Source organism: Garra rufa, chromosome 22, assembly GCF_049309525.1.
Source record: "Garra rufa chromosome 22, GarRuf1.0, whole genome shotgun sequence".
In the NCBI taxonomy this organism is placed as follows: domain Eukaryota; kingdom Metazoa; phylum Chordata; class Actinopteri; order Cypriniformes; family Cyprinidae; genus Garra; species Garra rufa.
The window spans coordinates 4,893,483-4,915,641 of record NC_133382.1 but is presented as its reverse complement, the minus strand read 5'-3'; the positions used below and the strand labels follow the sequence as shown (position 1 = coordinate 4,915,641).

Below are 22,159 nucleotides of genomic sequence, written 5' to 3'. Positions count from 1 at the left end.
CACTTTGACAGTGTCTGCATTATGAAAATATGTCCAATAAATTAATGCACCTAAAAAATGCTTTTCTTACTTAATATTATTGTCTTGTTGTTTCCAATTTAAAAAAATCTAAAGATTCTTAAATCAAGATGCATTTCTAAGAAAAATTTCTTTCTTTTTTCTGTCAAAAAGGTTTTTGAGGAATTCCAGGACTTTTCTCCATATTTCGATGGGAGCCAACAGGCCAAATTTCAGTTTCAATGCAGCTTCAAAGGACTCATGATCCCAGCCAAGGAATAAGGGTCACTGGAAACTTGTAAAGACCTTTGAAAGCTGTATTGAAACCTTAAACCCACTGGCTCTCACTGAAGTCCACTATATGGAGAAAAATCCTGGAATGATTTCCTCAAAAACTTTAATTTTTTTTTTGACTTGAAGAAAGAAAGACATGCACATCTTGGATTACAGGGGGGTGAGTGAATTATCAGGAAATATTTTCACTGGATGAGAAGTTGTCTTAAGTGGAATATATATTTAATTAAACATTTTGATTAAACTGTTCCATGTTCTTCATCATCACAGTATTTTAAATGTAATTGTGCTGTATTTCTTAAAAAAAAAGAGCTTAAATGTAAAATGTAAATTTAATATGGCATTTGTACAGACTTTGAATTTTGTCTTTTAAATAAAATTTTTATAATAAAAATTTTTCACCTTGAGCATGCTTTGACATTTTATTGAAGGTTTTTTTTATTGTAATGATTTGTAAAATAACAGTGTTTCTCTGTAGAACATTTAGTGTTTTTATTGTAATAATCTAGGTAAAATCTGTCAAATAAGGGTTTTACACTGTAAAAAAAAAAAACGCTTAAATGAGTGGCAGCTACGGCTGCCAGACAAAAACCATAAAATTATATATATAATATATCCTAATTGAAACAAGGAAAAAATCTGTAAAATAATGTTTTTTTTTCTTTCTGTAAAACCTTTAATGAAAATCTCTGTAAAATTACTGTTTTTGCACTTTATTTCAATAATTTGATTTTTTTAAAAGGTGTTTATTTAATCTTTATAAGTGTATTTTTCTTATTTTGCATATTATCTGCCAATTGGTTAAGAAAAATAATCTTGTTTCCATTTGCATTAAGATTATTTTTCTTGTTTTAAGTAAAATGCTCTAAATTTACATTCCAAAACAGTCACTAAGAAAAGTATTTTTGAAGCATAAATGAATGAATGATGTATTTAAACATCACTTACACTTTAAAAAGGGGGAGGAGACCAAAAGAAACTCTGGGTTTACAGAAGAAAACCTGCTCCTGACCAGGTTTGATTCACAGAGTAAGTTACCAAACTGACCCTGAGTATAAGTTACCTCTCTTTCAGAAACAGGCTTGACTTACCCTGCTTTCTCAAGTTTGTTAAACCTCCCATTCTGAAACGGAAAACCAAGAGTTTCCTTTATTTCAGGGTTGACATACTCAGAGTTTTCACTTAACCTCCTTTCTGAAACGGGCCCCTGGCCAATTTGCTAACCTTACCTCCAGTGTTTCTTCCCTCTTTTTGTTGTAATTATTCTGAATATTGTAAAATATAAAACAGAATGTACCAGTTGGCTAGTGCCTCAACTCCCTGCTAAAAAAACATTACCGTCACAGAAATTCTAATGGTTTCCTCTACAAATAAGTTACCATTACAAACCATCAACTTTTAACCATTAAAACCATTAAAAATAGTTTCCTTTAGTGTCTTGTGGGACATATTCCATTAGGAGTTAGTGGTTTTAACAAGTCACCATTAGAAGGTGGCCAATTACCAGTAAATACCAACAGGCGCCATTAGTTTCCATTAAAAACAATAAACAAATAGGGCTGTTTACATTGATTCCCTAAGGACTGTCCACCCAAAAAAATAAAAATAAAACAATCACGACTTTTAAAATCTTTTTTTAATAAACAATTAAAGTTAGTGTGTAAATTAAAGTCCATATATTTTACATTTTATATATAATAATATCCGTTTGTTGTGTTTACACTAACCAATCGTCATGTGGCACAATGAACCAGCTCAAATTTCATTGGACAATGTGAAGTGGCGCGTTAATTTCCCGCCCGGGATTGTTTATAAATCCTATGAGAACTACCAAACACTATATATTTCACTTTTTTGTAAATGCTTTTTGGTGAAATGGTTAAAAGAAAAGGAAACACGACGAGTATCATTCTTATTTGTGGAGCGATCTGGATCTGTGGATCCGAATTGCGACGCTTAAAAACTGGATGTGAAGTCATTCAGCAACAGAACTCACACTGATAGTAAGTAGTGTTTATTTACTCGTATTAATACTGTATACTGCATATTGATTTACCGTTTGATCATGAAACTATCATAGTTTGTTAAATGAAGTCCAAGCGCCATCTACAGGCTGTTACAGTAGAGAGAAATAAATGAAATAAACAACAAATCTTCATATTAGAATGATTTCTGAAGGATCATGTGACACTGAAGACTAGTAATAATGGTGAATATTCAGCTTTGATCACAGGATTAAATTACATTTTAATATACACTCACATAGAAAGCTGATATTTAAGTATTTAACATTATTATTGTTTTATTGTAGTTGTGATCAAATAAATGCAGCCTTGGTAAACAAAAGAGCCTTCTTTTGAAACCATCAACATTTTGAATGGTAGTGTACCTTTTGTGCTTCTAGAAATAAATTTTAGCCAGTAGCACCATGAGGGGATTTTGTTGACATGATACAATGAATCATTTTATTTATTAATTATTAAAAACATTAAAAACCAAAGGGTAAAGAAATATATTATTTTTGCATTGACATTTACAGTTGAAGTCAAACGTTTTGCAGAATCTTTTGAATTATTTGACCAAAATAAAAGGGATCATACAAAATGCATGCCATTTTTATTTAGTACTGACCTGAATAGGACATTTCACATAAAAGATGTTTACATACAGTCCACACGAGAAAATAATAGTTGGATTTATAAAAATGACCCTGTTCAAAAGTTTACATACACTTCATTCTTAATGTGTTATGAAAAGTCATTCAGGTCCCACAGATTCTTTGGTTTTTCAGCATTTTTGTGTATTTGAACCCTTTCCAACAATAACTGTATTACTGTATAACTTTAGAGATCCATATTTTCACACTGAGGACAACTGAGGGACTCATATGCAACTGTTACAGAAGGTTTACATGCTCACTGATATTTCAGAAGGAAAACAATGGTTTAAGATCTGGAGTGTGAAAACTTTTGAACGGAATGAAGATGTGTACTTTTTTTTATTTTGCCTAAATATCTTTTTTTTTTCATTTAGTACTGCCCTTCGAAGCTAAAGAAGATACTTACATGTTCCCCAGAAGACAAAATAAGTTCAATTTACCCTGATCTTCAAATTCAAAAAGGCTCTTAATGCATTGTTTTTCTTAAATATTTAACATTTTACAGATTCTGCAAGGTGTATGTAAACCTTTGACTTCAACTGTATATGAAATTTTATCAATGGGATTAAACAGAGCAAAAACAACACATGAACCTAAAATCTTTTATTGGCTTTCTAGTGGGCTTTCTATAGTGCAAATTTATGCATGCAGAGGGAAAAATTCAAAAGGACCGGCCTCATCTGCATATTGCCTATAATTGAACCAATTACAGCAGACAATCAAAACCAATTTGAGCCATTGGATGGAGAATGTGATTGTAGACCAGCCCTTACACAGATGTGCTACAATGCCTCTTTCTCTTCAGTGTAAATACTGCAACAATGACAAATATGTCTATGCTACACAGTTTATTTCAAAGTCAGACTCTTTTTAGTATTATGGAACGATCAAACATGATTCAAGCTTGACGAAGCAACATAAAAAAAAGACATCAAAATGGCAAGAGCAGAAAAGTGCTACTTAAACCAATGATTTAAGGTCATTTCTATCAGTTCCCAAACTGAGCCACACCGACGGTATGAAAAGACTATTGTGACGCGAAGTGCTCAGGCCTCTATTTATCTGCCAGACGCATTGATTTGAACAGCTACAGAGCCATTGACCATCCTAAGATATCGGTTTTCACTTCGATCACATTTTAGACCAACTCAGTTTAATCCTAAGCCTCGTGCTCAAGAAATTAACTGCAGGTTTTAGCGGTCAAAAAAGTTCATTGCCATCCAAAGTCCATGCCTGCCATTTGGTAGAACTTGAGGTTGTGAGGCTGGTAGAATTCCCTCAGTTTCTGAATGACCTCCGGGTTGATTTTAGGATGCGTTCGGCCTTTGGTTTTGCCCAAACAGTGGGGTTTGCTACTGCCTTCTGGCTTTTTGAGGCATGGAAAGCCCTTGGTCTTGTTGAAGTAGAAGTGTTTATCTGTGATGATCCGCTGCAGGCCGAGGAAGTCCTGTACGCGGCCCAACTCGCCCGCCGGGTCGCTTATCAGTCTCTCGCCATGGACAAAATGGATCTGTGAGAGCGGAAAGTAGGCCAGCCATCGCTCCAGGTGTCTGGCGTACAGGCCGATGTACAACGGGCTCCAAAGAGAGTCTATCTGTCCCGTAGATCGGTTCTTGAACGTCAGGCTCTCGAAGCTGGGGATGTCAGGAGTCTTGGAGATGATTTGGGTGTAGTCTGAAATGGCGCGAGTGATGGGGTCTCGCACCACCACGATCAGCTTGATGTCACGCGACATGGCGTGGATGCGGACCGGCGTCTCTGGGGTGACGAAGTACCTGGGTGTTTTCTCCATAACGATTTGGCCGTTGAGGGCTTTAGGCATCATACTCCTAAAACACAAGAAGAAGAGCGTGGATACTTAATTACTTCTCTAGCAGATGTTTGCTTTTTTCTCTGAAAAGCCTATGTCTCAATTCAAAGACATTTGTTAAAGTAGAAGTCCACTTTCAGAACAAAAATTTACAGATAATTTACTCAGCCCCTTGTCATCCAAGTTGTTCAAGTCTTCCTTTCTTCAGTCGATAGGAAATTATGTTTCTTGAGGAAAACATTTCAGGAATTATCTCCAAATAATGGATGTTAATGGTGCCCCCAAGTTTGAACTTCCAAAATGCAGTTTAAATGCGACTTCAGAGGGCTCTAAATGATCCCAGCCAATGAAGAATGGTCTTATCCAGCAAATCGGTTGGTCCTTTTTCGAAACAAATTGACAGTTTATAAACTTTTTTTAACCTCAAATGCTCATCTCATCAAATGCAAGTCTGCGTGAACTCGTGAACTTTTTTTTCTGGTTTAATATGGTCAATACAGTTAGAGTATGTCGAAAAACTCAGAATCAGTCAGAATCGTCCTAAACTGCTGTTTTACCTTTTTTTTTTTTTTTTTTGTAAAGGGAGTTTGATCTACTTTGCATGCTCACATTGTAAACACTGGATCGGTACTTCTGCAGCGATTTAGAACATTTTTGAAGTTCGGGAAGAAAATGAGATGGGAGATTTTTTGGATTTCAGACTTAGATAAGATGAGCATTTGAGGTTAAAAAGTATATAAACTGTCAATTTGTTTTGAAAATGACTGATCATTTTGCTAGATAAGACCATTCTTCCTCGGCTGGGATCATTTAGAGCTATTTGAAACTGCATTTCGGACATTCAAACTTGGGGGCATCATTAACGTTCATTTTCCTGATTTTTTCCCCTCAAGAAACATAATTTCATTTCGACTGAAGAAAGAAAGTCACAAACATCTCGGATGACAAGGGGGTGAGTAAATTATCTGTAAATTTTTGTTCTGGAAGTGGACTTCTCCTTTAACAATAGGATTTTTTAATGTGCATCAAAAAGGGGTTATTATAATTAACTAGTAATTAAGTAGCTCAGGTATTTTTGTAGCAATAGCCAAAAATACATTGTGGGTACATTGGTCAAAATTATATATTTTTCTTTTATGCCAAAAATCATTAGGATATTAAGTAAAAATCATGTTTCATGAAGATATTTTGCCACATTTGGCAAAGCAACTTTTATCATTTTTCATTTAGTTAATGTACGAAAATAAAAAAGCTAAAACTGAAATAAAAACTATGAAGACGCATTTTAAAAATTACAAAAACACATAAAATTATTATTTTACCTAAAATGAAAAAATACAAAGATGAAAACAAATTCAAAATATTAAAAGAATATCAAATGTCTTAAGAAAACATTTATTTTTTTATATGTATTTTCTACATGGAATTCATCATAAAATATGAACATATGTGACCCTGGACCACAAAACCAGTCATAAGGTTAAATTTTACAAAACTGAGATGTATACATCACATGAAAGCTCAATAAATAAGCTTTCTATTGATATATGGTTTGTTAGGATAGGACAATATTTGGCCGAGATACATCTATTTGCAAATCTGGAATCTGAGGGTGCAAAAAAATCAAAATACTGAGAAAATCACCTTTAAAGTTGTCCAAATTAAGTTCTTAACAATGCATATTACTAATCAAAAATTACATTTTGATATATTTATAGTAGGAATTTTACAAAAAAAATCTTCATGGAACATGATCTTTACTTAATATCTTAATGATTTTTGGCTTAAAAGAAAAATCAATGATTTAGACCCATACAATGTATTTTTGGCTATTGCTACAAATATACCCCAGCGACTTAAGACTGGTTTTGTGGTCCAGGGTCACATATTTACTTCAGAATCAAGCCGTGTTTAAACTGACTTTTTATAATTGAACATGGATTTTTTTTCATAGAGTAAAGAAGAAAATATTGTTTGTAGAACATATACAATGTAAAATGCTAAAGAATTTCCAATATAAACATAAATTATTGTAAGAAAAAAAATTATAATCTTGTAAAAGCAGTCAAAACTAAAGCCAAAAAGGTTGAAAAAGCTGTATAAATAGAAATAAGCTCTTATTTCCAAGAGGAAGTACCTCAGCTTCATCTGTCTATCCAGAGGAATGCATGCATGCTATACTTAGTATGTTGGCATTTTTTTACTATTTTACTAGCTGAATACAATTTAAATAGTTTCTTTAGACATCTAAATACAAGGTATATTATTGATAACTAACACATTAAAAGCATAGAAAATATTAAATATTATACACAACTGAAATCAAATAAAATTTTCTTTTTTTTTTAAATTTCAGCTATTTACCAATGCAGCATTTCTTATTTTTGTTTAGTTCATTTAGTTTTTGTTTAATAAGTTAAACAAAAAACAACAAAAATTAAAGCAAAAAAAATTAATAAATACTATATAAAACATATTTACAAATAACTAATAAAATGACAAAATTACCAAAACTTTGTATTTATTTAAATAACAGAAAATATAGTATAAAAATACATTTTTATTTTAAATATTAACAAAAACTATAATAGTGTATCAGTGATACCAAAATAACACTGTAATCTGATTACCAATGCAGAAGAGTTAGAAAAGTCATCGAGTAAAGTAGGCTTACTTTAGAAATGTACTTTTGCTTCCCTAGCACCATCAATCTTGTGTTTGCACAGATCTGTTTTACTTAAGAGCTGGATTGCGACTACCAGCCCAGTATTGATCATCTAAATCACATCACGCCCCCAGCGGCGGCATCAGAAGAGGCTCTGTGGCCCAGTGCACATGACCTAATGAGGTGACATGGCGTTCTGTCCTCGAGCGGATCAGCCCGGGCCACACGCTCCACTGTGCTTCTTATTGGCTGTAAATGAGAAGTCAGGGGGCTCTGAATGTGCATCAGTAATGCTGCTTATCGTGCAGATGTGCAGCCGGCATCAATCACGGCGGGTTACCAACACAAACGGAAAAACAAATGGAATGCATGCGTGTCTTTCTTAGCGTTGGCAGATGGGACTCATTTGTTTTAAGTGGCTCACAGGCGCACCAGCTTTAATGGTCCACCTGCACCCCACCTGCCTTTATAACACCACCACATATAATGTCGATTTAAGGGACTACAAATCCAAATCTATCAAGCCCTGAGAAGTCAAATAGAAGTCTAAAAACACAAACTGAGCGTGAAATGCCAGAACAGAGCAGCAGTCGAACACAAGACGAAATGAATAATAAAGAATGTGCTTAGATAAAACAAAGCCATTTTATTATTCAAAATCAAGTTCTTCTACACTTTTACGATAAAAATCTGAAATGAATAAAACATACAGCAACTTTCAAAACTCAAAACCAAAAATGATTGAGACTAAACTACAAAAAGACAATGCCTCAAATGAAAGTAGCCAATGACATTCACAGGGGTATTTCTTAAAGGGACAGCTCACCCACAAATGAAAGTTTGCTTGTCCTCATGCCATCCATCATTAAGGTTTTTAACTTTGAAGTCTATAATAACATAATAAAAGTCCATCTTCAGTTGTCCTCTCACATCATGAAAAAAATAAGCTTCAATCATGAAAAAATAAGCTTTCCATTGATGTATGGTTTGTTAGGATAAGACAATGAGATACAACAATTTAAAAATCTGGAATTTGAGGGTGCAAACAAATATAAATATTGAGAAAAACACCTTTAAAGTTGTCCAAATGAAGTTCTTAGCAATGCATATCACTAATCAAAAATTGAGTTTTAATATATTTATGGTTAGAAATTTATCAAATATCTTCATGGAACATGATCTTTAGCTAAAACCGTATTGACTTTTGGCTTAAAAAGAAAATCCATCATTTTGTCCCATACAATGTATTTTTGGCTATTGCTACAAATATACTTGTGCTACTTAAGGTTTTGTGGTTCAGGGTCACATATTTGTTCAGAACTGTTTGGTTTGTAAACAATGCTTGAACTGTGCAGATTTCTCTCCTGTTTCAGACCAGAACATTGTTTCACTGGATGAAGTGTTATTACGGACTCGTATTTTAGTTAAAAATGTTTTGTTTCTTACAGACATGCAGCTTTTGGCTTCACAAGATGTTAACTGCTAGACTGGAGTGGTGTGGATCACTTGTGAATTGTTATGATATTTTGGTCAGCTGTTTGGACTCATTTTGATGGCACCCATTCACTGCAGAAGATCCATTGGTGAGCAAGTAATGGACTGACACATTTCTCCAAATCTGATGAAGAAATAAACATCTTGGATGGCCCGAGGGTGAGTCCTTTTTCAGCAAAGTTTTATTTATACTTTATAATTAAAGGTGCCATAGAATGCATACATACATAGAAGGTACTCTCACTACAAAAGTAGTGAAATGCTGTAATCATCTGCCCCGATAGTTTTAGTTTGTTTGACAGATACTGTGCCCAAAAACAACTTTAAAGACCTTTTATGTTAGGATAAGAAGTTTAAATATATTTTAAAAACTACACTTTTTGCCCGAAAGACCTATTGTTTCATTTTTTCACCATTTTTTTTTTTTTCAAAAAGAGATGATAATGAAACAAAAACTTGTTTTGAATGAGTATGAGAAACTATGGCGAAAATCTATTGATATTGTTGTCAAAGAATAAAAACGAGTAAAAAAAGGAGGTTAGATGCGCACATTTGTTTCATAGCCTATTGATCTATCATGTGGGAAATAAGCTGGCACACAATTTGCTGCAGGTGTTATAAAACATTAAAAAATGAAATATCTGGCAAAAGAGAACTCAATTCGGTTCGGTTTTCTGAGCACAGACACAAAAGCAGCGCCTCCCACACAGCACACGAGTGCTCTTTCATGTATAATGAATGGAGAAATAGACACAAAATGATGTTGAATTGTCTGTTTTGATGAGTATTCGGGTAAATACACTTGGTTACGTCTTTTTAGGTGATTGTAAACAGTTGGAGAATATTGGATGTGTATCAGTACATTTCATCTGTGCATTCGGTTTTAAAGGGACAGCAACCTAATTTACTTGCTTTTGTCTGTGGCATTGATGTTAATAAAGCAACAAAAGAAAGACAGAAAATCACTCACTGCTCTTGACTTAATCACTTTAGTAGCCCTGATGAAGTAATTCTAAACGTATTCATAGAAATAAATATGTCTGCTTGAAAGAATGAAGAATGTGGTAAACAATTAGCCTTTATAACTACTTAATTGAAAAGAAGACCATGTTCTTGTTTCTTTATGAGAAGTGGTTTCATTTCATTTTAATATAAAGGCATGTTGTGTGTTAAATCTTTGTCTATCATGATAAAACCTTAATATCAAACCTATACAATGAGTTTGGTCATTTAGAGAAATACTTAATAAATGCATAACACTTTAAATAAACCCATTTGATTTTAGCTGCTAAATCTACTGTAGATTTCGTCGACTAAATTTAGACTATAACTAAAACAATTCAGATGACTAAAATGTGACTAAAACTAAATGGCATTTTAGTCAAAACACTAAGACTAAATCAAAATTTGCAGTCAAAATGAACACTGATGAACAGAATGAACATAAAAAATGAACATAAACTATATAAATGACCCTGGACCACAAAACCATTCTTAAGTAGCACAGGTATATTTGTAGCAATAGCCAAAAATACATTATATGGGTCATAATTGTCCATAATGCCAAAAATCATTTGGATATTAAGTAAAGATCATGCTCCGAAGATATTTTGTACATTTCCTACCATAACTATATCAAAATGTAATTTTTGATTAGTAATATGCATGGCTAAGAACTTAGTTTGGACAATTTTAATGATGATTTTCTCAGTATTTTGATTAGTTTGCACCCTCAGATTCCAAAATTTTAAATCTCGACCAAATATTTTCCTATACCATACATTACCATACATTAATGGAAAGTTTATTTATTCAGCTTTCAGTTGATGTATAAATCTCAGTTTTAAAATAATTGACCCTGGATTTGTGGTCCAGGGTCACATATAGGTATAGTTTTACAACTAAAATATTATATTTAGGACAAAGCTTTTACTAACATTATAAGTGAAGCTCAAGGGGAGAGAGTAAATAATAATTCCATGATATGCCTCCTTTAAAAAAGCAAGTAATTGTGGAATTCTTGGAAAGTGGAACTTTCTACCACAATCAAGGGCACAGTATTTAGATGCACGAGGCTCAGCGGGTCAGTCCCAGACTGCATTTGATCAAAGAGATGACAGAGACGTACCGTCAATCATGCTGTTCAGAAGGGTCACTGAGGACGGGCCATATGATGCCTCTAGTGTCCTCTGGCAGGAGACAGACTCACAGCGCTGCGCCAGGCGTCCCTGCAACGCAAGCTCCTATCGATAGAGCAACACGGCAGCCATGCCAATCCCCAGACCTCCCTGCATTATCAATGACTTCATCTGAGAAAGCACTTAGCCTAAAGACTTCCCTGTTTACCTATGCCTATTATGGGGCCAGCAAGTCTATTAGATCCCGCCATTAATTATTCACTCGCTTCAAGTGATGTGACCGCTTCGTACTTGCATGTGCCGCTGAGAGTTTGTCCTCCAGCTAATGCAAGGATTTCTGATGTCCACTGACTATTGAACATTACGGGATACAGAGGAATGTGTTCAATAACACTGAATGTGGGTCAATGCTTATTTTTACTCGATTAACTTATTTTAAAATATGAAACTATAATATAATATTATTATTTAGTATAAAATAATATCTTATTGTATAATAAAAATATTATTACATTTTTTAATGCAATTGATATATACAATGACTTAAATGCACCTCATCTATGATGAGCATGTTTCTGATTTCTGAAAAAAAAAATTTTTTTTTTTTAATTTTCAGAGCATAAACTGAAAAATTACAGGGTGATATAGCATCATAATGCCCAAAAAGTCCATAAAAGTGTATTTTTTAAAAAGAAACCTTGTTATTTTGTCTTTTATTATTATTTATTTTTAAAAAAAGTCATAAAGTGGCTTAACTGGATATTAAATATTTGAAGAAAAAAAATGGCGTGTCGAGGTAAATAAGTCTCTTAGAATACAATATAATTTGACCTTTTATCACATTTGCGACTCCCCAAAAATTGTATATGATGATATTTCTAAATTGGTAATTTTTTTTTTTAAATATTTTACTTTGAAAACAAACCTTAAAACATTTTACCTTTAAATGTTTAATGAAAATAATGTTGATAATGACTGATAATGAAAAAAATACAAATACATATATTTCTGAGAATGTTTTATTAGATTTTTACTTTTCTTTGTTGTAAACACTATCTCATTGCACCGCAGTGCAGTAGATTCTTATTTGCTTTAAATTAATTGAAACAATCTGAGATAAGAACAAAGACATTGATCCAAAGGAACATCAGTTTAATTCAGATTAGCCTGGGAGATGAAGTCAGTAATTCAGTTTATATTGAATATATGCTTGTTTGTGAGAATTTGCGTTTGTCTTTTTGTAATATACACAGTCCAGTCCAAAGTTTTTGAACAGAAAGATTTGTAATGTTTTTAAAGAAGTCTCTTCTGCTCACCAAGCCTGCATTTATTTGATCTAAAGTACAACAAAAACAGTAAAATCGAAATATTTTTTACTATTTAAAAATAAAAGCAGATTTTTTTAGCATCATTACTACAGTCACATGATTCTTCAGAAATTATTTGAATGTTCTGATTTGCTGCTAAAAAAACAAACAGTTATTATTATTATTATTATGTTGAAAAAAGCTGAGTGGAATTTTTCAGGTTTCTTTGATGAATAGAAAGTTCAGAAGAACAGCATTTATCTGAAATAGAAATCTTTTGAAACATTATAAATCTCTTTATCACCACTTTTCATCGATTTAAAGCATCCTTGCTAAATAAAAGTATTAATTTCAATAATTTATTTCCAAAAAAAAAAATACTGACTCCAAGCTTTTCACTGGTGTATAATGTTTTTTTTATAATGTTTAAAAAGCTTTTTATTTCAGATAAATGCGATCTTTGGATGTTTCTATTCATCAAAGAATCAATTGTTTTAAATATTGATAATAATAATAATAAATGTTTCTTGAACAGCAAATCAGCATATTAGAATGATTTCTAAAGGATCATGTGACACTGAAGACTGGAGTAATGATGCTAAAAATTCAGCTTTGAAATCACAGGAATGAATTACATTTTAAAATACATTAAAATAGAAAACCGTTATTTTAAATAGTAAACATATTTAACATTTTTACTGTTTTTGATGTACTTTGAATCAAATAAATGTAGGCTTGGTGAGCAGAAGATATTTAAAAATATAAAAAATCTTACTGTTCAATCCTACTGTGAATAGCTGGTGTGATTCTGAAGAATTAAAACTTAAATTATAATAGACACATTTTTCAGAATCCAACACAAAGCCAGGCCTGATTAAGAAATGGTAAGTCTAGTAAAATGTTCACAGAACATGAAGATCAATCTAAGCAATATGGATTGTGTGTAAGCTTTGAAGCGGCTTCATTGTTTGGCACATTGCTCTGTGTTGTCCAATCCCAGCAGCCCACAGGAGCCAGTGGATAGGTCTCCCCTAATTGAGGCTGCATTTGGTCGGGCCTCTCTAAGGTATCCTGAATAAACCAAATGGTGTCGTGGGTATTGATCATGATGGGGGTATGGTAATGTGGGCCTCAGCTGCTTCGGGTGGCAGGTGGAGTTTGTAGATGGGCCACTCTATGGCCTCATCAGCAGCTTGCTGTGCACAAACAGATGTGAGGCAATTACCCTGTCTTCTGTCCAGGCATCAACCACAGCAATGGATGTGATAAGAATTTTTTCATTCCAATGAATCTGTTTAATGGGATGATGAAGCCTTCGTTTTTCATTTTTAGAAATGCTGACCTATAAATGAACAGCTCTTGCACACCTGGGCGCTCGTGGACAGGTGCATTATTACAATTTAAAGAATAGAAATGTTCCACGTTGACATGGCTTGAATGTCTTTATGGGTAACATTTTGGTTGAATTAAAAAAAAGTCTGCAAATCAGCATATTTGAATGATTTATGAAGGATTATGTGACACTAAAGACTGGGGTAATGATGCTGAAAATTCAACTTTGAGCACAGGAATAAATTACATGTTAAAATATATTCGCAGTAAAAGCTGTTGTTTTAAATTGTAATAATATTCCACGATATTAGTGTTTTTACTGTATTTCTGATCAAATAAATGCCTTGTTGAACAGAAGATTTCAGAAATGGTAGTGTGAGTGTGTTTGTGTGTGTGTACAGAAAAAAAATCACAGTTAATTACAAAGAAATGGAAAGTAATGCTCTGAATTAAACTTGAAATATCAAAATAGAAAAAACTAAATATTATTTTCTTTTAACATATCCTCCAATAATTTTTTATAGGGTATAATAATAAATATCAATAATAAAAATAATAACTGCAAAAAAAGACAAAATTTGACAAAAATATTGAAATGCAAAATGTGTTATGAACTGTTCACTTACATTTTTCACTGCTGACACTTTGAAATGATTTGTAAAGAATTATGTATACTGAATTGCTAAAATTCGGTCAATTAATTAAAAAAAAAAACAGTTTAATGAAGCCAATATTTATATAATAAATTTATGAAGGATCATGGGGCACAAGACTGGAGTGATGATGCTGAAAATTCAGCTTTGATCACAGGAATAAATTACACTTTAAAATATATTAATGTAAAAAAAAAAGCATAATTTTAAATTGTAATAATTTTTAAAAATAATTTTTGTAAATGCAGCCTTGTTGAGCTGAAGATTTCAGAAATGGTGATGTGTGTTTATAGTATATATATACTGAAAAAAATGGTGTAGGAATATTATATAATAAATTTATGAAGGATCATGGGGCAGCGATGACGCTGAAAATACAGCTTTGATCACAGAAAATATAATTTTCTTGTAAATCTCCTCCGATAATATTTTTATAGTGTATAATAGAAAATATAATCAACAATAAAACAAATATTGACACATTTTTCACTGTGGACACAATTTGTAAAAAAAAAAAAAATGCATATTGAAGTGGTAAAATTTGGACAATTAAAGAAAAAAACTGCCTAATGAAGCCAATATTTATAAAAGAAATTGCTAGTAAATTTCACAAAAAATTACTAAGAAATGGCAAGTAACGCTGAATTAAATATAAAATTTTGAAGTATAAAATGCAAAATAGTATTTTCTTGTAAAATGTCCTCCAATAATCTTTTTATAGTGTATAATATAAAATATAATGAATAATAAAACTGATAACTGCTAAATAAATAAACATAGATAAAAATGACTGTGCACATAATTACATTTTTCACTGCTGACACAATTTGTAAAAAACAATAATTTGTAAAAAAAATAAAACTAATAACTGCAACAAAAAAATCTTACAAAAATATTGAAATGCAAGATGTGTTATGAACTTTTTCATTTTTTGTGTAAATACTACACACATTTTTCACTGCTGACATGTAGGATTAATTAGTAAAAAAAAAAAAAGCATATTAAAGTGTTTAAATTTATTAATCAATCAATTAATTCATAAAATAATAATAATTTAATGAACCCAATATTTATATAATAAAATCTGTAAAGCAAAAACAGGAATATGCACTTACAGTAAGACAATGGGGAAGTGTGTGTGTGTGTGTGTGTGTGTGTGTGTGTGTGTGGACCCAACCACCCGTTTCTTTGCATATAGAGGCCATTAAAGAGCCAGTCAGTTGTAACTGTGCCCTGTCCACTTCCCAGAAACATCCATCATCAAGGGGCTCAGACGCCAGATCCCCATTCCCACTCCCCCGAGACACCTAATGAGAGCTGAATTACCAATGGACCATCTAGCCTTATGTTGATTCCATAAACTACAGTTTACTTATGCCAATATAGACACCTAGCCAAAATAAACATACACAAAAGTTTTACATCAGGTCACATTGAGCATCTTTTTTTTATCCAATAATACTTTACATGTAATAATTGACAGTCAGATCTGGCTCTTGTCATATGAATCATGCTGTTCCTTTGTGTGAAAAGTGGTTGGAAGTTGCTAAAACCTCCCCTTTTTCACTATTAAAAGCTTTATATTCCTCTATTAATATCATTGTTCTATTCTGCAGCTGTATTTTGATGAGTCCGTGTCCTTGTGAAATAGATGGACTACTCATATTGACAGAGCATTAATAATTAATGGCCTTAAAAAAGCTCCTCTCGGGACAAGCCTATGAACTGCTATAAAGGCATGTCTCATTTCTGCATTACAAAACCAGGGATGCTCACAAACTAATTACGTTTTTGAATAAACATATGCACGTTAAAAAAAAAAAAAAACTCTCGCCAAAATCAGGGTTTGGTGTTGACTCCAAGGGTATGAATTTAAATGGTCGTTTTAATGACCACTCTATGAATTGCAAATGAATTCCCATAATGTGATGACATCAGATGCAACACAAGCAAACCAAATTGCAGCGCGTGACACTGCAATATTATCACGGTGAAAGCGCATTCCAGAAGGACTGAAGGACTGCTTATTTTACCACATGGTTCCAGGAAATCGGTCTTGAGATTTTCGGTTCGGCTCGCCTGTCCCTCCAGTACTTCTGAATCAATATATTGATGCTTTTCAGACTTCAAAAACTGCAAAAGTGTATTTCAAAGCTCTCACATGAGGACTAATGTTTAGATCTCAAATCTCGCGTTTGCACTTGTATCAGTTCCTGACCTTTTGTGCACTATTGAGAGTGACTTACAGCAAATAGATTTCTTTAAAGGAAAGTGACAGTATTGGCGTTTGAAACTTGAACTTGGAGCCTCAGCAGAATAAAACCTCTTGCTAATTGTAACTGAATCTAACCGATTTAATTCTAGCGTGAAGGTCAAGCATTGGCGCCAATCAATCGTAGAAACACTATAAGGACAAAACTCCATCTATCACCTCAGCCGCATTCCAGATCTTATCCGTGCCTTTCTGCCATTTATTCTCTTTGGAAAAGATCTGAATTGAGATTGCAAAACCAGCGTCCCACCCCCACCTACACCTACAGATTTAATCTACGCTTGATAACAAGATTAATGACCGGTCCATTCCATTAGACCCGAATAAGTCAGCGTGGACAGATTCCAGGATCTGCGTTTGGCCGCTTATCTGTGGGTCCTCTGACCATATGAAGTCCCTGGCGCAGATCATTATGTTTGGTGGAAAATGTGACTCGGGTTAAAGATCAATTGACAGATCTCACAATAATGTCAAGTGGCCCGTCATGCTGTGAGGTCCATCTGGTCCCGGCAAGATGACAATCTGCCCGCTCTCGGCTCGTTCCTCTGAGCGGAACACCGGGGATTTGTGTGCCAAACACAAAGGAATATTAAAGCAATATGCTTACAGACAAACAACTCAAAGACAACCGTAGAAGTGTTTCTAAAGCATTTCCAGACCGTGGCTGTGGACACTAAGCGAGCCGATTGTGAACTGACACAACAATCAATCGGTTGCTTAAAAGGTAAGTAATTGAGTTTTGTCAACTCTCTGAACAGTTCGAAAGCAGCGTGACAAACCATAAAATCGAGAGTGAGACTTTATTGAGGATACGGACAGAATCTCCAATGGGCTTGTTGATCAACCTGCCACTCTATTTTCTAGACCAAAACCAATAAATAACTAATTGACATGATGCTTAGGAATACAAGGCCTCATCCCCAGCAACTGCAGACTAAATTCCCTATCCGGCAAATTTGCCAAACACTTTCAAGATACCAAGACATATTTCGAATCTAGCAATATACACACAAGTGTTCTCAATATATGGGAACATCTGGCAACAGCTCCAGAGATGATTAACACTGCCAACTTATATCCAGCCCCACTTCAGTGGATTGCAATAGCCAGATGGCATTATTTTTCTCAGTCAAACCATTGAATATCGTAATATGGCCTAGTGTAATATTGATACCAAACCTCATCAAATAACATGCTTTGAGGTCACACAGTGGTGAAATTCACACTTTAGAAACAGTCAGTACTCTTAAAAATATGGTTGCTTCACAGTGCCATAGAAGAATCTTTTTTGTCTAAATGGTTCCATGAAGAACCTTTAACATCTGAAGAACATTTCTGTTTCACAAAAGGTTTTTTTTGTGGCGAAAGAATTTTTGTTCTTCAGATTATAAAAAGGTAAGAAAAAGATGGTTATTTAAAGAACCTTTGACTGAATGGCTCTTTATGGAACAAAAAATGGTTCTTCTAGGCCTCGCTGTGAAGAATCTTTTCAAGCACCTATATTTTTAAGAGGGTAGTGTAAGCATATTATATATTTATATAAAGGAATGTACTACAACATAAGCTATGCTAAAGAAATCCTGCATGCAAAGTTGGATAATTGTTTAAGAAAGTGTAAACTAATTTGTGAGTTTGTATTGTATTTTTGGATAACAGTTGCAATATTATGATGCCAACTTTCCAAGGAAACCAGTTTGCAATACAAAGCATAAATAATGCATTTTTCTGTGAATATGCATTTGTTTATTTGGCTGTTGCATCCATTGTTGTTACTTTGACTTATTGTTTTTTTTTTTATGTTTTCATTTACTGATTGATTGATTGATTGAAGATTTTCAATGATTTCACCATTCAACCAGCTCACCCCTTTCTCTGTGACTCATTCTGCTATACACAAAAGAAACTATTTAAAAAAACACTTATTTGTCCTTAAAAGGAAAGTCAGTGGTGTTTGAAACCCACGATTGATTAAAATTTATTCTTATGTGTTCTGTACTGACATTAGGATAAGAAGTTCTGGACAGAATTTAAATTTTGGGCACTGTTACCAAGTCTGCGGTTTTATCACGGAATTGGGCTACTTTAGCACTATTGCCGTGGGTTGTTTTTTTTTAATGTCTGCAGGTTTAAGCAACCCCAATAATGTAATATCTATCCCCTAGAATGCAAATTTTACTGGAGGAACCCTACCAAAAAACATGTATTTTACCCCTGGAAAGTGATTTTTAGCAGGGCACCCGCACCAAAATGCAATTGGGCTTTTGGGCTAGTTTTGAGCAGCAGTTGACATTTCGAAGACAGCTTGATTGGCAGGTGGACAGGTTGTCTAACAAACAAATCAGACAGGAGAGTAGCTTAACTTCTACACTTAAACTTGAAAAATTGTGTGTATTGATGCCTTTCCACGGTTGAAATAAAATATGTTCTGATGTTCATTCATGTTTTTTTTGTACTCTAAGTAAAGAAGAAAAGACAAAAGAAAGAAGAAAAGTCATCTGTCATGACACATTAAAGAGCCAAAAATGGTATTTATTGTTTGAATTTCTTAAAAAATTACCTTTTTTTAAAGCTGAGACCTTGTTTCATACCAGAAGTAAGTGGCTCTATTTTGCCTGTTGATGTGTTGTCAGTGTCCTCTTTGTTCCACAATTTATTTTTCTCTGCCTTTAAAACTGCTACTGTTTGTCGGACATAGCAACAGTAACTACGGAGGGCAGGTTTTTGTGAAGGGTCAATTGGGCAGGTTTTGTTGTGAAAACCTGGCAACCCTGATTTTGGGTGCACTGGCCCTTTAAGAGTCAGTCAGTGTCGGCGCTAGTACCCTTGGTTAGTGCGCCAACATGCAGGGCAACTGCGCTCACGGCGACCCGAGTTCGAATCCCCTCTCTAAGTCATTTACCAATCCACTCTTTCTCCACCAACTGCTTTCTACTCTATACAGCCCTGCCCAGATAAAGGCATAAATCATTTTTAAAAAAGAGTCGATCACTAACCTTTGCTTCTTTTCTCCATGTAACACAATACACTGTGTTGTGTAAAACAATAAAACAAAGTAATTAAAAGTGCAGTGTTCTCCCCCACCACAGTTTTTGGGTGCATAAAATGATCTGGCACGTTCTTATTTAAAGTAAGTCTGAATTCAGTGTTTAGTTTTATTTTGAAGTACTTTAAAGCCAACTACAACAACGTGCAAACCACTCTTATTCCAACGTCAAGCGCGTTCCTGTGTCATTATTACCTGTACCAGCCGAGTCCGCGCATGTAGTGCCTGTCAAAGAAGTGCGGTTCGGAGCCGAGTGCGCGGATGTCCGGATGAAGCCTCAGGAACTCCAAGAGCGCGCGCGTGCCTCCCTTCTTCACTCCGATGATGAGCGCGTCCGGGAGGCGCCGAGTCGCGGTCCAGTCCTTCCCTGAGCTGTTTCCATCCACACTATCATCTGCCACATATTCAGGCGCCGGTAAAATCTCTCTCAGCACGGTCTTATTATACCATCCCAGTGGAAGCCTCGGCGGTGAGTTCTGCGAAACGTCCACCAAGTCCGACTCGCAGCATCCCAGCAGAAAGTAGAGTATCGAGACGCATATGATGCTGAAGGAAAACATAATAACTAGTTTTTGCAAGAGTCTCCGGAGGTCCAGGGGTGCGTTGGTAAAAGTTGCCATCCCTTTGAGGACTCTCTGTAGACGGCCATTCTCTTCAGGACTTTATTCGCTTCACTTTGACCAGCTGGAAGCCAAACGGGCGAATGACAGCCCGCGCGTCCCGCAGCGGAGCCGAAGACATCGCGCGTCTCATTCCGAGCGCTTCACGGAGCGGCATTCCTTAACAAAATCCGATTTGTAGAGTGTCATTGTGTCACTGGGAGATCGAGAAAGACTCGTACTTCCATACTTTACGCCGACAGTAGAAACAGAGGTTGTAATATCCGTGCAGGAGTGCGAGGATGTGACTGTCCCGGGAGGATTGCTATCCTGAAGACGCTCTCATTCATTCATGAAAGTGCGCCAGGCGCTTCAGCTGAGTTTGATTGGAGGGTGACGGCTGAAGGCGGGTTTAATGCTGGTCTACTGATACATCAGATGTGCATGCAGGGTGAAATATGGCATGCATTATTTTTCCATTATTTGGCCACAGTCATGTACATTAATATTTGCTCTACCCCAGAAAAGTGGAAAAATTGTAAAAGTATCATAAAATGTAGTCCACATCTGGTGCAGTTCCCAAATCTCATTCTGTTCATACTTAAACATATTAAAACGGGGCAGAACTTTTTACTCCAGTGAACATTTTATTTCTGAAACTAAGTTTCTGTACAGGACTATGTGACCCTGGACCACAAAACCAGTCATAAGGTAATTTTTTTTTTAAACTGAGATTTATATATAATCTGAAAGCTCAATAAATATAAGCTTTTCATTGGTGTATAGTTTGTTAGAATAGGACAATATTTGAGTGAGATACAAATATACTCTTAAACATGAAGATTCCAAAAGGGTGTTTTTGCAGTAATGCCATAGAAGAATCATTTTTGGTTCCTCAAAGAACCTTTCAGTGAACAGTTCTTGAAAGAACCATTTTGAAGAACATTTTTCGACTATAAAGAACCTTTTCTGCATTTGAAAGTTTCCATGGATGTTCAAGGTTCTTCATGGAACAATCGATGCCAATAAAGAACCTTTGAAAATCTGGAATCTGAGGATGCAAATAATCAAAATATTGAGAAAATCGCCTTTAAAGTTGCCCAAATGAAGTTCTTAATGCATATTACTAATCATAATTAATTTCTGATAAATTTACTTAGGAAACAAAGAAACAACTTAGGAACAAAATATCTTTATGGAACATGATTTTTTGCTTAATATCCTAATGATATCCTAAAAATCTATCATTTTGACCCATACAGTGTATTTTTGGCTGTTGTTACAAGTATACCTGTGCTACTTAAGACTGGTTTTGTGGTCCAGGGTCACATATATCTTTGGCTGTGTATACCCTAGTCTTGGATGAAGAAAAGGTATTGACAATTTTCAAGCTATTGAACATTGATTAGTTTCTGTTATTGTTCAGGACAAAAACAGTCTGTCACTGCATAAGATGGGGTAATATCTCACAATGAAATCTTATTACAGCCTTTAAATAGCAAAACAAGGTAACAAACACAAATATGGAATAATATAGAATTGTTTACCCAATAAAACAGTTTTCATTTATAAAATTTCAAACGGATTGTTTTAATTAAAATGTGACAACTTGCCCCAAAAGTCCTGTGAACATGTTTTAATATGCAGAAATGCAAATTAAATATGAAAGCTATGGCAAAGCACAGAACTTTACAATAAAATATGATCAGTTATTTTAGGGAAAAAAAATTATATTTTAACATTCTTTTGCATCTATATTTTAACATTCTTTTGCATACATGAACCCACTTTATTGTTTGATTTCTACTTTGCAATGCTATTATTTTCACAATTATGGTAAATTAGAACTTGCTTTATCCAAATTTTCTCAGTATTTTCACGTTCTGACTTGAAATA

General features: G+C 34.2%; 1 protein-coding gene across 1 annotated transcript; it reads right to left on the bottom strand.

Annotated features, from left to right (window-relative positions):
- Positions 1-2,890: 2,890 nt before the first annotated feature.
- On the bottom strand, positions 2,891-20,909 carry hs3st3l (heparan sulfate (glucosamine) 3-O-sulfotransferase 3-like). The gene is made up of 2 exons (XM_073828384.1): positions 19,860-20,909; positions 2,891-4,779 (listed from the first exon to the last, which is right to left on the bottom strand). Exons 1-2 carry the CDS (start codon positions 20,282-20,284, stop codon positions 4,161-4,163), a joined length of 1,044 nt encoding a protein of 347 aa, XP_073684485.1. The 5' UTR covers positions 20,285-20,909; the 3' UTR covers positions 2,891-4,160.
- Between the last annotated feature and the right edge of the window lie 1,250 nt (positions 20,910-22,159).

What these genes read in the sequence shown, in the direction of transcription:
- hs3st3l (XM_073828384.1), bottom strand. Translation starts at nt 20,284, where the DNA reads ATGGCAACTTTTACCAACGCACCCCTGGACCTCCGGAGACTCTTGCAA. An exon ending in CGCGGACTCGGCTGGTACAG is followed by an intron (nt 4,780 to 19,859) that starts GTAATAATGACA and finishes CTTGTGTTTTAG; the next exon opens with GAGTATGATGCCTAAAGCCC.